The 16,499-nt window shown below is 31.2% G+C and overlaps 2 protein-coding genes and 1 long non-coding RNA gene across 4 annotated transcripts; 2 read left to right on the forward strand and 1 right to left on the reverse strand.

The window, feature by feature from the left end:
- Positions 1 to 6,939: 6,939 nt before the first annotated feature.
- Positions 6,940 to 9,047, forward strand: LOC124532316. Its single transcript, XR_006966636.1, has 3 exons — positions 6,940 to 7,147; positions 8,376 to 8,515; positions 8,878 to 9,047. It is a non-coding gene; the product is annotated as an uncharacterized LOC124532316 (long non-coding RNA).
- Positions 9,048 to 9,354: 307 nt separating this feature from the next.
- On the forward strand, positions 9,355 to 12,699 carry LOC124532438 (sphingomyelin phosphodiesterase-like). Its single transcript, XM_047107342.1, has 7 exons — positions 9,355 to 9,519; positions 9,604 to 9,966; positions 10,353 to 10,528; positions 10,752 to 10,946; positions 11,262 to 11,432; positions 11,803 to 11,980; positions 12,325 to 12,699. Exons 1-7 carry the CDS (start codon positions 9,355 to 9,357, stop codon positions 12,670 to 12,672), a joined length of 1,596 nt encoding a protein of 531 aa, XP_046963298.1. The 3' UTR covers positions 12,673 to 12,699.
- Positions 12,700 to 13,391: 692 nt separating this feature from the next.
- Positions 13,392 to 15,949, reverse strand: LOC124532306 (ubiquinol-cytochrome-c reductase complex assembly factor 1). Of its 2 annotated transcripts, none has more exons than XM_047107154.1 (5): positions 15,841 to 15,949; positions 15,403 to 15,570; positions 14,992 to 15,270; positions 13,949 to 14,143; positions 13,392 to 13,533 (listed from the first exon to the last, which is right to left on the reverse strand). In XM_047107154.1, the coding sequence occupies exons 2-5, from the start codon at positions 15,487 to 15,489 to the stop codon at positions 13,453 to 13,455; spliced, it is 642 nt and encodes a 213-aa protein (XP_046963110.1). In that variant the 5' UTR covers positions 15,490 to 15,570; positions 15,841 to 15,949; the 3' UTR covers positions 13,392 to 13,452. The 2 variants fall into 2 exon arrangements, with proteins under 2 accessions (XP_046963110.1, XP_046963109.1); XM_047107153.1 differs by having other exon boundaries at positions 15,648 to 15,948.
- Positions 15,950 to 16,499: the final 550 nt, after the last annotated feature.

Consider the following 16,499-nt stretch of genomic DNA (forward strand, 5'->3'; position numbering starts at 1 on the left):
CTTCGTCTATATTTCCTCCTCCTTCGTCTAAAAGACCTCCGTGGTCGAGTGGTATGTACACCAGTTTTCATGGGTACGCCACTCCGAGTTCCCGGGTTCGGTTCCCAGCCGGGTCGATGTAGATTATCATTAGTTTTCTACGTTGTCTTGGGTCTGGATTTTTGTGGTACCGTCGTTACTTCTGATTTTACTTCTGATCAGTTTTGTATGTAATAGAAATCTTTTCGTTCGCTTTAGTAACCACAGGTACGGGGGTATTATGGCACGCGTGTCGGGTTCAATCGCGGTTACATAAACTCTTTACATTGACTGTTCTTGATAAAAAACAATCATTACATTTTATGAGACATATTCGCTGCACTCCATCTGCGTAATTACATCGTTTTAAATATGTAACGGATTTTGTGGCCCTTTTCATTAATAAATAGAGGAAAGTAAAGACATTCAACGTTGTCAGGCTGAAAAAAAAAACAAGAATTTTAATTTTAAATGATCTTAAATCTAAAAGTTGTATCTGATAGCTTATCAGACTATAATAAGAAATGATTTTGATTGTCTGAATATGAATAAATTAAGCGTACTACGTCCGTATGATACTGTTATTGATTGCAGATTAAATATGTATCGATAATAATAAATTCAAATACGCAATACGTATTAAGCATTGCGAAGTATATTTGCACCTATACACCGTGTAATGTGATGACATATAATTATTTGATACGATTTATTTTAAGTACAACTGGTCAGGGCAAAATGGGCTATGCTTTAGTTCAAATATGAAAAAAAATCAGTAATTTTGATTGTAATAAATTTTAAGGGCTCCAATGAAAGTTGTTTTATTAATCTTAAATTTTAATCTTTCTGCGGTATTGCCCAGTGAATAGACCGAACTTCGAAAAAATTACGTACTCTACTTTAAAGGTGGTGTGAGTGATGGGAGGCACGAGTGTTGGGTAACATAAATATTATAACGTTTGAAATCAAATGTTCTCATAAACGAAAAACTGATACGAGTACAATATGTTTATTGATAATTTGATGGCCTTCAAATTAACTACATTTTTTTTCATAATTATGACCGTTTACGAAATAACGGCGAATAGTTGTTTGTAGCGATCTTTGACCATGAATGATTTATATTGAGGCACATGGAACAAAGGCGACTTTTTGGATTTTGTACTTTCATCGTGAATTTCCTCTAATTTTTCCGAAGTCTTTATTCACTAGACTACAATTTTTGAGATTTGTGTTATAAGAAGGAGGCGAATTACAATGCGAGTATAAATCATATATCATCACTCACCAATATCTTTGATTACATAGCAAGCATCCATTCCTCTAAATTTACACATTAAAATAATAAATGCCAAAGTTAAAATAACCACGACAAAGATAAAACGAGAAACTAAAACAAATATTGATTTTGAAATCACCATCATCGATGTTAGGAAGACATAATATCAGACGGCGGAAATGTCTATAAGTGTGTAATAAACATTATATTTCAAGTGGCCTAATTGCCAGTCGGGCTACATATAATAAAAACTCTTCCTCTGCTTTTCCTCAATGATAGTCACAAGCAAGATCGTTATTGGCGAGGAGTTGCCTTCGGCGCCCTGCACCCAGCACACATCACCTGTGCCTTGGGTTAGGACGAGTTTAAGCAAATTAGTTTTCTTCAGCTAAATACAGACTTTACTTTATTGACGCTGGTACTAAAACATCATAATTAATAAAATTGTTAAAATTTGATTGATAAATAATTTATGGTATCATTTATAGCAAGCATGGACATGATATACCAAATCATATGACATGATATGACATACCAAAGATAAAATAAAGCATAATAATTTTAATTGCTTCTGCAGATAATGATCGTAATAAATTAATCTAATTTTTGATTTAAATATGGCATATAAGAAATTCGAAATCTGAATGTCTGAATTGAAAACTGCTATCCATCATTTTTTCTCATCCAAAAATATAAGGTTACATTTCTTTCGTAGACCATATGACCCATGTTATAAGAGAATTATTACCAATATCATCGTCTAATAATAAATCAGACGAATTCTTTTAAGATCTAATCTTATCACAACATTGTACATTTTAATTACCTTTGATATCAGGGATTTTTATGCTAATAACTTGTCAATGTTAAATATTCAATACTTGAAGTTCACTGTCCGCGTTTTGTAAGTACATATACTAAGACTTCCTTAGTACAGAGTAAGTACGCGGTGCAAATAAATTTCAAACGATTTGTCGAATTAACTTTGATGACCATATACGGCAATTAATTATTAAGACTCAAGAGCCTTAATTGAACACATTCCTTTCCACCTGAACCAAGACCAGTGAGAACGCGAATAATCAACCGTGTCAGGAATTCATGTAGTATAAATATAGCAAAAAGTTTAGTAAAAACAAAACTCCTCGATTTTAATTCCAAACATTACAAAGTGCCTTGAATATTTTTTTTAAGTCCGAGTAATAAAACATATGTATGTTGATAATATTATACCAATGATATCTTAACTTTCAACCAAAATTTACTTGCATTACTAGATCCAAAAACCTGTAGATAAAAATAATTTCATATGACTTTTTTCTCGTTGAAAACTCAAGATATTTAAAAATATATTTATTTACTATAGCTTATTATCATGTCTGCTACATGCAAATTTCTTTTCATCCTTATTCTTCACAGCTATAGCATGACGGATTTGTAGAATTAGCCTTTCAATTTGAGCGGCATCCGTAGGTCATACATTGTTGCAGACAATTTGCCGCCAATTTTTACACACCATAAATTCATCCGATTTATAACGTCCTATCCAACTTGCAAAATTTATCCAAGATACCGGACATCAGAGCGGAGAGACCGCCGAAATCACAGAGCATGTACTCGGTTTTGGTTCCGTTCAGTTTCAAGCTTATACTCTCCAGCCTTTGCCACTACCTCTCGAAAATACTCTGAATCTTAATACCACTTTTGGCAATCGTTGTTATCGGCGAATATTACGTACCTCTTTTTCGAAGTCCGACTTCAAAGCGTCTAATGTCATGAAAAAGAGGTACCTACGTCCTCAACCTTCTATTTATAACGCATACAATTATTAAGCTTGTAGCAATTGTTATGGCTTATTTTTTTTAAACCTAAAAAGTGTACATACTCGATATTAAACAAGCCTGCAATCAGATAACAACTATACCTACTTTGTAGACAGCCATCTATGTTAATAGATATCATATGATCGTCCTGTTTATGACTGATGTGGTTTGTTATTGTTGTTGCTTGTTTCTCATTCAAAATTATGGAAGTATTTAGTGGCCACGTGGATTCTTCTTCAATATAGTACGTCCTGTACTTTTAACAATGTAAACTATAAGATAGCAAAGTTCAATACATCTTTTCAACACCAGTAGATTTGATGTTCTATATTATTCAGATTTCTCGGTATAATACTCAACGATACAAAGAATTCATTATTAAAATACGTAGTTTGCTGCATAGGCTCTTATCTCATGATGGAATATATAAAAATTGTAATTAAATATGACCTTAAAGTGTTGCCCTGATCACATCGAAAGTTTAATGTAGAAATATTATTGATAAACTTGTATTAGTGGCGCATTTTATATGTTTTTTCCTAATTAAATCTACAATACTATTATAAAGAGGAAAAATTTGTATTTTTGTGTGTGTGTGTGTATTTTTGTAATGAATAAACACAAAAACTACTGTGCCGCTTTCAAAAAATCTTTCACCACTGGAAAGCTACATTTACCTTGAGTATCGCAGGCTATGTTAATTGCTAGAAAAGATTAGGGACCCTAACTAAACTTAAGTTAAAACGTCTAGAACACCTCGTTACTAGAGATCGCTTAGTGTATCCGATAGTAACGGGAAACTGTTTTTGAGAAGCACGACTTGTATAAGCGTATAGTAACGACACAACTCAGATGTAGCATTGGTAAAATTCGTTAAACCGATCACATCTATCCGAAATTATCAATATTTATTTCTTATGTGAATGTGATCTTTACACAAACGTAATAACTTGTCATATCATACGACCTAAAATATTCGTCAATTTTACACGTCACTGACGCGAGAATCTATAGCGATGAATAGCGTCGAATGGCGCGATAGGGAGCTATTTCTATTGGTTGTGTAAATCGGCAGGAATCGGTTCTATTGAGTTTAAGTTATGTCATACTATATCTATCTGTAGTAAGCAATCTGTCCTACCGATGACGGGTGGCTAGTTTCAATGGGAAATGCTAACCGTCGATAGGTTATTGAAAAGAAAGTACGAGCAAAAGAACAGATTTGGCTATCTTTTTTTCTGAAATTAGGTACAAACGGTTAAATTGGGTGTAAAAGTTATTGAAAACGGCCGTTAACACGTTCACTGCCACCTAAATTTTTCCTATGCTTATAGCGATGCCGGCATACATAATGCCGCGAACACGCTAAGCGTGTCCCCGGCATCGCTAGATAAATTGTATGGACAAGCGTAGCGTGTCCACTGGCACAGGAACAAAAAAATTATTATTTTTTTGTTAAAACGGTCTTTGTTAGTTAATATTTCTTGTGTTATGCAATAATTAAGGTGTTTAGAATAATGTTGTCAGTGTTTTATCCTGGATTATGTCAAAAAACCGCTTTTATGGTAAGTAAACATCATAATGTAATCAGTGGTTGTAAAACTTTTTAATAAATTCCCACATATCATATTTATATTGGTGTCGAATTTGATATATACTTTTTATCGCGTTATGATTTAGTTCTTATTTCAATAAAAAAATTGTTCATGATATCTACTGTTACCTGTTATCTACTGTTGTATCCCTGCAAATGACGCGGGTCAGTTTGAAAGTAGCAAGGTATAATCAAATAAAATAAAATAGAACTTTCAATACAAATTAAAACAGAGTTTAAATTTCGCTTCATAAAATGTCCATAAAAATCCACCTTCTTTTTTTTGTTTTCTCAAATACATACTTATTAATTTCTAAAATCAATTTTTATCTCACTTGTTTCGTTCACTTTCTTATTAGTTGCTAGAAATGTTCAAAGGTCATAGGATATCGATTCGGTGCACATGTCTTGATATATAATAATAAAGAACAGTTAAATAAGTAATAATTAATAAACAAATAATTAAAAAATAATCAAGCTTCTTGTAAGCTAAATAGTCCAGGAATTTTAGCACCAAAAATCGGTCCGCTCTACATAAAATCCTTCTACGTGATTTTTCGATTGGATTAGGTCGGAGAGCATGAAATTTTCTACTAATTTTATATAAAACTTTTTGTACACACTTTTTTTACTAATTTTATACAAAAAATATTGATTTACTTTACAAAAACAAATAATTTGGTTTTTATTTACTTAAATATCTCGGAAAATATCAACAATAGAAGGAAAAGTTTGGTATGAAAGAGGTGGGAAATTTTGTTTTCTACAAGAAAGATCTCTTCGGTTTTTGACGTAAAACTTACCGTTTCCGAGATATATGCAAAAAAAACGTTGTTCAAGATGGCGGCTAACGCTCGCGGTTTCGGACGACAGAAACTCGATTTTATACTTGGGGGGCACCCTCCGACATAATCCAATCGAAAAATCACGTAGAAGGATTTTATGCAGAGCGGATATCTAAAATCTTGGACTAAAACTCGTTTTATTGTTTAATTACTTCAATTCTTGTAACACGAATTTGAAGTTGACATGAGTTTACATTTTTAAGGTAAATCAGCCTTATTTAGTGTTTAATTTTATATATTTGGTGTATGTATGTGGTAGTTAATGATTAATCGAACTAACATATAGGTACTTGTAATACATAATCAGTATCAGTATCAACATAACACAAAGTAAGACAGTTTACTATAAACTTTGTCATTAAATAGGAATGGCAGAATTACGGCTTATATAGTTTTACTACAAAGGTGTATAAATTTTTATAATAATAGATATTTGTACAAAAAAAAATGTAACAAAGTTCCGCAAATTTGAGAAAACAATAACAAAATTAGTTCAATTGTCACCAAATAAGCCATAAATAAAATGTGGTTTGTTGAAAAAACAGTTTGACAATCTATGATTATCCTTAATAAGTGAACAAGCCTAGCGTGTCGCCGGCATTACAAAAGACATTTTTTTTCTAAAATAAAAAAATATATTAATTTTAACGGACCACTTAAAAACTCAGTAGCTTATCGCTTGAAGATTGCACACAATTAGTTTGAATGAATAATTTAGCCTAGTTTTTAAGATATCACTGAAATTCTTAGAACAAGCCTAGCGTGTTCCCGGCGTGGCTATAGAAATTCGCATGAACACGCTAGGCGTGTCGCTGGCACTGAACGTGAAAATGTAAAGCGAATATAGTTTCGGTCAGTAGATTCTACAGAAAAGAAGCAGTAAGAAACTCAGTACGTACTCTTTTCCACCATTTTAATTAGAGTATGCCAAAAATACAATTAAATTTACCAATATCCTGCCTGGAAATCAACAAAGACCACGCTTCTTTATTATCAGAGGGTAAAGAAAAACATCTATAGTCTGATATTGCGTAATACGCCTTATTTATGTATATATTTTTTTAAATGAGGTTCAATTTATAATACGCCAAGTTAAAAACAATTGTAGAATCTTAATGTGGAAATAAACATCGTGCCCTAGGAAGGCTGAGGAAAATGACTTTACGAAAAGAGAAACCAGACATTTTTAATTTCCATTTCCTCCTTGTGTCTGTATGATCGTCACCGTTTCTTTCAAAAATATCATTGTGAACATACACGTGTAAGTATAAATATAAAAAAAAAAACAGATTTAATCGCACCAGTAAAGAAAACAATTTAAAAAAGATTTTGATTGCAGTATTTAAGAGATAATACATTGTTTGATTATATCAGATTAAATTCCGAAATACATAAGAAACGCTGCACACTGGCTTACTTACGATATACGATGAGATATCATTAATTGATACGATTTTTTTAAGTAGTTCTAACGTGTTTCAAATAAGAAAGAAATATACAATTGTGAGGACAACACTTACGATGAAAATATTTATTGGGGTACTGTTCATACTAAATTTTAGTGTTGCTACCAGACTTATAACCTCAGGTAAGTTGAAAATATTTCCAGTTTAGGATTGTATTAAAAATATTTTAATATGTTATATTAAAAATATATGTATCGATATATAAGGAAGCATTTGTAAATATTAATTAAACAAAAGAAAACTATAGTACCTGAAAAGAAAGAAAAGTGCTAGGTATAATATATTTAAACCTTGTTTTCATGTCATTATTTTTTACGTATAAGGTTTATGCAAATTAGTTTAGTAGTTCTTTTTAGTTAAAAACTCAAAAAAATATCTCACAATACAAAAACTTGAAAACAATATATAAATATTTATTATACTTTTAGAGTTCGTGTTCACACCGTAGTAAATATTGTTTTGTCTTGCTTTGAATAATATTGACTTCAAAAATAAGTAATTTAAAGGTTTTAGTTGAGCCTATTTTATATAATTTCTTTTTTTATACGCAAAACAGTGTTTACATTCTCAGTGTTGTTATACAATGTGTTATGCAAAATTTTTCAAAGTTCTTGAATCTGTATTACAATATTTTATATGTAATTTAATCAAGTTGATACAATAGGCCAACAGAGAATTTAAATTGCATCATCAACCAAGAAATAATGTATCTTGTACCAGCATTTTAGTCAACCTACTAAAGTATTGCTTCTTCCAGATAGCATACATGTTGAATGGATGGTACCTACTAACAGTAACTCGCACATAGTTCTCTCATTAATTAAACTAAATGCTTTCAAGAGTACATCAATTATAACTAGTTTCACAATTTCGGCTTTAACCTTATTTATATATGAAATTGTATCGAAATTCTTGATAATATGATAAGGATATCGTTCATACATGTTTTATCTTAGCTTCATTTTTATGTAAAGACAAAATATCAACAAATCTAGCAAGTTAATTTTAATCTACTATTAACTGTCGCGTCGATTATAAACTATAAAATAATTCATAGGGACATTTTCGTACAAAAATAAAACTAAGTAATGGTGCAAATTTAAGCATAAAGATCTTGGGATGATTTCGTAAATTGCATTATTTAAAAAAAAACAACTAAGGATCTATCATGTCCGTCCATATATTAGTGAAAAACTGACGGACTACTTCCAGAATTCAAGAAAGCAAACTTTTATATATTTAAAATAAGCCTTGAAACCCAGTGACGAATAAAATAGGTCTATCACAAAAAATCTTACATCGAAGACAAGAAAGTAAATTATTATCTTAATTTTTTTAAATTATTTTTAGACGCACTTCAAAATTTATTTCTTAAAGTAGTAAAGAACGAAACCACAGACACTGACTTGAAAACGATTCAAGATGTTTTCGAAATCTACAGACCGGCTTCTGCTGCTTTTGATACGGGATATGAAACAAATAGCAGATCAGTGAGTATTATTCAAAAGTACTTTTGAGGGAAAGATTATAATTACATTGTAAAATCGTCAAATCAAATCAAATTCATTTACATTAATCTCATTAGTTTCCACAAATAGTTCAATTCAAAAAGTCTGAAAAACAATGGACAGCCGACGATCAAGTCTAAATCGGTTATTTGGATGATAGGTTATTTGTGACGTAACAATCAACAAAGTTTTTTTTTCAGTACATTACAGTACAGTTTTGAAGTTCTATAGCCTTTAGATATTAAAAGATTCTAATTATTATTATTTATATTCTGTACACAATACATACATGCTTAGTGTTCTATCCACTGTATAATATCCAATTATATTTTCTTTTATTACAGAGTGTTATCTGTCTAATATGCAGTAGCGCATTTGCTGTACTGCAATATCTGGTTCAGGAAGGTAACACTGATGAAAATATTATAGAGACGTTTACACCTCTTTGCAATATAATTTTAATAATTAGTTATAAAAGTTGCTCAGGAATTATGAGACTAAATATCGTAAGTACTTTTTTTTATTACGATAAATAAATGTGAATGAGCCTGTAATATGTATTAAATATAATTAAATTGAAGTATTTGTTTGTAATATTATATATACATGGGACTTATATATTTTTTTTACAATTTTTGTCTGTCTGTCTGTTTCGGCTAATCTCTGAAACTCGTACACCGATTTTAATGGTAGATAGCTGATGTAATAAGGAGTTACTTAAATAAACAAATCAGTGATTAGAATTAATTATTTTAAATGAAAATCGTAGAAAAATAATATTACAGAGTGTTTGCTTTTAATAGCCTATAATATCACACATAATGAGGACAACGCCGGAGGCCGCGCCTAGAACATTTTGTGGCCTCCTGTTACAAACTGCCGATGATCCGAACACCTGTACTTTCAACGATCCTAGATTTGAATGGACAATCGACTTACCTGAAAATATTGCGATAAAAGATGACACAGCAAGTGATTATTTAAAGGTATTATCAGTATTAAATAGCTTAACAAAAAGTAATAAAAATGTCTTAAAAATCCTATTGTTCATTAGTGTATTTTGCACCTAGATTTCTACAAAAAGCAATGATCCATTGACAATAGCTCTGATCGCGGACACTCACGTCGATCCCTTATATGAAGCGTATGGCGTTGCTGATTGTAGCGAACTGACTTGCTGTAGAAAAGGCCAAACTCCAAGATCACATGATTATAACATTGATATAGCAGATTCAGTATTCAGGGATCGAATATTTGAAATTGGAGATGACTTTATATTGGATTTAGATCTAGCAAACGACATCAGAAATTTATCAAATGCCAAAAGAAGAATTAGAAATTCAGCGCCAGCTGGATATTGGGGAGACTACAGGCGTTGCGATACACCGCAATGGGCGTTTGATGATATCATTGAAACAGTTTCGAAACACAAGGTAAATAAAAATTTAGAAAAAATATACTATGAAAATTTTACTATATAACTAAATGCATTGTTAGTGTTGGTGCTGATGTAAAACTTCCTGAGTTAAATTCTGTGTCGAGCTAATGAAAGCTTAATGGTTTCCGAAAAGAAATTATCAGCAGCCACACATTCGAAAAGTTATTTGTCTTTTGTTTTTTGCGTTAAATACCAGCTACTTTATTATTAAATAAATAAATAGTGGGTAACACCACATACATTACTCTGATCCCAATGTACGTAGATGAAGCACTTGCGTTATAGAACATTTAGAAATAACAGCTGTACCACAAACTTCCACACCACTGTACACACTACTCGACCACGGAGGTCGTCTAACTTATTATACCTTTTTTTCAGGATATAAATATTGTTTACTACTTGGGAGATAATATCGACCATCACATATGGGAAACAACGTACGAACTTATCAATGAAGTTAACTCATACATTGTCGACAAGATGAGAAAAGAATTTGATGACAATGTTTTAATTGTACCTTGTATTGGAAATCATGAATCTCAACCTACGAACCAGTAAGATAATAATCAAAATAGAGATATAAAAAAATATTTTTGTTACTTCAATCAGTATCCAGATATTATTTAAATATTTAACTTTAAATGTAAACAGTCAAATTAGATTTTACGACAAGATGAAAACACTCAAAAGCCAACCATAAATTACAATTGATAAACCGATTTTTCAGTTTATTTCACAATTGATCAGCAAAGTGCATCATTAATACTTTCTTCGCAGATTTGCACCAAGTTCAATTAAAGACGACAAACTGAACACGACATGGTTATACGAATCCTTTGCTAGTAAATGGGATAGCTATTTGACAGAGGATGCTAAGGCCACAGTTCGGGAACACGGTGGCTTCTCTATGCTCGTCAGGCCTGGTTTACGAGTTATTTCTATTAACAACAATATTGCTTATAGGTATAATTGGTAAGTATGAATGATTTTTTTACATAAATGTAATGCATTATTAAATTTTAACTGTAACGCTATTCTGTAAGAGGTAACTCGAAACTCACCGCTCAGAATCGTAAACTATAAAAAGTGATATGTGACATTGTCGGTGTTTAATAGAAAAGATACAATTTATAAGATTTAAAGGTTCCAAATAGTCTTAACATTTTTCAAGATACGAAGTAAGTTTTTACAGAATAAATCTGTGTTTAAAGATTCTTATTACAAATAAAAGTCAGTTCGCTCAATTTTTGAAATTTTGTATAAAATTTTTTTGGGTTTCATTTACAGGTGGTTAGTCTACGATCCGTTAGATTCTAAAAGGCATCTGGAATGGCTTGTTCGCGAGCTACACAAAGCTGAATTAGCAGGTGAAAGTGTCCATATTCTGGCTCACATTCCGCCTGGAGTCCAAGACCTCATATATACATGGACCAGAGAATACAACAGAGTCGTTACTCGGTAAGGCCATATTTGCTTCTTGAAAGATTTGTTTGTCTATAATTTCTGTCAACATGTTGTCATTCTTGATATAATATGCTTACTTACTTTTACTTACGATAAATAATATGATGAAATATTATATGTTCCTTATGTTAAAAAAGGTCTTCACTACTATCGACAGTATGAACGTTATGATCAAAATTATAGGCAAAGGCGATAATACCAATTAATAACATACTTTCAGAAAAATTAATGCATTCTGTGTAATTTAAAATAATAAAATTTCTATTGTAGCTTGGCAGATATCCCATTTGTCTAATTATTACACAATCTACTAGACTCTAATAGATCGAACTTAAAAGTATAGTCGATTAATGTGTTCTTACAGTTTCTCGCGAACAATAAAAGGAGAATTCAACGGTCACACACATTCTGACTCATACAAGATATTCTACAGCACAGAAAACGGTTCACCCATTAATATAGCGTGGGTAACCGGCGCTGCTACTGCTTATTCGTTCTATAATATGAACTATAAGATAGCTACATTCGACCCAAAATCTTTTGTAAGTATAAAGCTCTTTGCGTTGGATGTTTTGAAATAGAAACTAAAGCAAACGTCTAATTAAAAACGATAATCTCAATTATCACTTATTACTTATTAGAATGGCTTTTAGTTATGTAGGCATAGAGTAAGACTCCATACGATAGAAGTGACAGATTAGGAAATTTCAATTAATTACTAGGAAAATTTAAAGTCTTTACAATCAAAGAGTGATAGGTTAGTCTCAAGAATCTGAAAAGTAAAATTTTTTGACGGCAGCTAAAAAGCTGCTTCACAAAAATTTTATATTTTAAACATACAGATGTAACCTGTGCATACCTTGTATATATCGTAAATATGTTTTAGGAATTGAATAATATTGTGAACTACGTATATAACCTCACCGAAGCTAACCTCACGCCACATAGAAGACCGCACTGGTTCCAACTTTACGACATGAAAAACAGTTTCGGAATCAACGACCTATCAGCTGCTACTATGAATGACTTAACTTATGATATGGTGACAACTAAACTAGACACATTAGATCTTTATTCAGCGTTTTTCTCAAAACTGAGTGACGAACGATGGCCGAATTGCGATAGTAATTGTAAAATTAACATTATATGCAGGACCGTTGTGACAGTTCTTTGGGAGCGTGAAAAGTGTGATGAACTACGTGAACTGTACTTTTCCCATAATAACATAACATAATTCTAATTAATAAATAAAATATATAATATAAAATCATCTATTTTTCTTTAATTTGATGTCTGCATGCGTTTTGTTCAGATTAAAAGATCATATAATAAATGTTGTACAATAGTAAGAATTCAATGCTCTGACGACCTCCATGGTCGTGTGGTGTGCACGCCGGTTTTCATGGGTACGCCACTCTGAGGTCCGGGTTCGATTCCCGGCCGAGTCGATGTAGATTACTATTAGTTTTCTATGTTATCTTGGGTCTGGGTGTTTGTGGTACTGTCGTTACTTCTGATTTCCATAACATGAGTGCTTCGGCTACTTACATTGGGATCAGAATAATGTATGTGATGTTGTCTCATATTTATTTATTTATTAAAATGCTGCACATTTTTATAAAATCTATTTTTTTTTAATTTATGTTATGTACAGTGACTTCAGCAAACTTTATACAATGACTAAAAATTATGACTTTTAAATTAAATATAAAAAAATTAATAATTTGCTTTTATGACTCAAAATCTAAATATGTCCACATATATTTTAATTTTAATCAAATTTCATAATTTATTTTACACTACCTAAAATACCCTACTAACAGTGTAGTAATTATATTACAGTAATTTTCGGCCAGGTGAAAAGTAAGAAAATACATAGATTTAAACCGGTCCATTATCTATTAAATAAGCTTTTTCATTATAAAGGGTTACATTTTGTAAATAAAATAACAATAGAGCTTCACTTACTTTATAACAGACTTCAACAAATATTTTTTAACAACCAATATTAATTTTAATGTTTCATTATACTCAACCAGTTGACTTCAGGTTTCCATCTCAATTTTTCACTAGAAATTTTATCTAATTCAGACAACTGAAACAACAAAAACATGATAAAAAGTCAATCCAAAACCATCCAAATTGCTATTAAAATACTTGGTTAGTTTGTCAAAACAGTAACTGAATTAACCTACTTGTTAAGAGCTAACAAACATTGTACAAACCAGAAGGTTTTTGACACTTAAATAATTAAAAACTGGCTGTGTTTGATTTCTTGTCCATATAGATAACACGTGTGTATGGGCGAGACTTGTGTGACATTGTGCAAACCTCAACAAGATTCAAGAATATTAGCATCACCAAGTTCAGGTGGATAGACGGCCTTAAACAAGGCAATCAAAAATATGACTGCGTTATGATTTGGCAAAAAAAGACAAACACAGATTGAATTATAAGAGTGCTTGATCAGATTGAGGCTATTTTGCTCTTTATATTCGTGTAGAAATTACCTGATGTCTTATGAAGTGAACAATTTTGACAACATTCTCTGCTTTTGTGTCTTCAGACAGCGAATAGAACCTCCTCCAGACAGCTGCAGCCATTACTTTGTCATCGCTAATTCCTTCATCATATCCAATTAATGCAGCTTGGAACTGTTCAGATAGTTCTGTAACTTGCTTTCTTGCTATTGCTGGATTTGCTCCCTAGAATTATTTCAAATATTGGAGCTTAACTTAATTAAAGTAAAAAAGTAAAGTAACAGCCTGTAAATTTCCCACTGCTGAGATAAGGCCTCCTCTTCCATTAAGGAGAGGGTTTGGAATGTATTCCACCACGCTGTTCCAATGCGGGTTGGTGGAATGCACATGTGGCAGAATTTTGATGAAATTAGACACATGCAGGTTTCCTCACGATGTTTTCCTTCACCGCCGAGCACGAGATGAATTATAAACACAATTAAGCACATATATATAGTGGTGCTTGCCTGGGTTTGAACCCGTAATCATCGGTTAAGATGCACGCATTCTAACCACTGGGCCATCTCAGCTCTCAACTTAATTACTTAAAATAAAATAATATATAAATATATTTTTAAATTTATAACAATATAAATCATGGCATCCTTGTATAGTATACTGTATGTTATTAATATTTTGTAAAATAAAAGGATTCTAAAAAGAATGAGTACACTGATCATACCAATGTGACCTCTATCATATAACTATATTAATCCAGTGCCATGCACTGATCCAGTGGCTTAGGCCAACCATGGGTACCCAATCATTATTGAACTATTCAATTTATTATTAAATTAATTAATATTATTCTTCACTTAAAATTAGACTTGTATCTATGACTATTACCTAATTGATGTTAATTATTTTTATCATAAAACAGTTCTAAATATTTGTAAATTTAATGAATTAATACATTAAATCAAATGACATACTAAATTTTTTAAATAGCGGTAGCTTAACTTTATATTGTTTGTTAAATCATGATTTAAAAGACTAACATTACTTAAAATGAAAGTTATTAAGCAGTTAATTACCTCCAATAATTTAATTCTATTTGCAACATCAGCCCATAGCGCTTCTATAATACAATTTCTGACAAAATGTCCATCACCTTTAACATATTTATTTTTTTGTCCACTTAATGAAGTTACATCTTCTGCCATATAACGTACAAGCAGTAACCACACATGAAGTTCAGTTATAATAAACCAGGATGCAAATGTGTCTGGGAGTTCTAGAATCTCAAACCATTCATTGTATGCAACTTTGAGAGGTACACATTCATAGAGAAAGTATCCGGTTAATTTTAAACGCTGAAAAAATACAAAATTGGAATCATTTTATTAAATTATTGTGAAAATTTTTTTTACTCTGAATGGAAAAATGTATCGGATCATTAAAAGTGAGGTTATATGAGCCTGTGCTGAGGTTGGGTTCTAACTTACTGTCCTATCTTGGTCCATCCATCCTACAGCATTCATAAATTTCTTAATATAACTTTCCTTGATCGCTACTGTGCCTTGTTCTCTCATATTTATTGAATTCGTACACAAACGAATTGCACTAGGTCTTGCATAATCGATTTTACTTATTGCTCCATGTCGCCATAATATCTAAAATTATTTATATGATTACAAATACTTTCGGTTTCTGATTCTTAACTATAATTATAACATAATTATATGCTTACTCGTGTTAAAATTCTATTTCGAAACATTATAATATTTAACACAATTTATCGCCACTAAAATATTTTTGTTTTAAACAACATGAAACATGTTGCAACTTTCGAAATATTAAGGAAAGTACGTTTAATATTAATATAAAATATTTTTTTTCCCTTAATTATTAATTATTTTAACATATAATATAAACAAACAAACTTTTAACTGTAAAGAAGACGAACTATTTTTTAAGATCTCTGCAAGATATTTTAGATTCTATTACAAGTAACTATGAACTAAAATAAGCAAGTACATATTCCCGAATTGTAATGACATTTAAAATACAGATCTTATAAGCAAAGCAAGTCATAAACATTGATATTTGATAAAATTGATATACATTTTTAGACATTATACATTATATAAGTCACAACACTTGTGGAAAACGCAAGAAAGGGGAAAGGTAAGGTGTAAGACTATTATTATGCCACTTTTTTTCTTCGTGGTAAATTATTGATAGTGATTTTATTACCTTTAAATTTAAAGAGCTCGGATTTAAAGGGGGGTAAACCTAGGTACGAGCCTGATGGGGCACCAAATCCACCAGTAGAAAGTTGTAATATTTTTGTGTTTTTTCGGTTTCTGTTTTTTAATTTGTTAAAGGATTATTTTTTTTAATAAATAGTCATAAATTTACTACTCCAACTACAATTACATTAATTGGCATTACAAACTTAACACTTTTTCCCAAACACTGATGGGAGAGGGCGCCACTTACAAGGTTTTGTCTCGGTTCCAAAATATCACAGATACGGACCTGGTAACTTTACCTTAAATTTATTTTGTAAAATGACCATGAGGTATAATAATTACGTTTA

Source organism: Vanessa cardui, chromosome 9, assembly GCF_905220365.1.
Source record: "Vanessa cardui chromosome 9, ilVanCard2.1, whole genome shotgun sequence".
NCBI classification, from domain to species: Eukaryota; Metazoa; Arthropoda; class Insecta; order Lepidoptera; family Nymphalidae; genus Vanessa; species Vanessa cardui.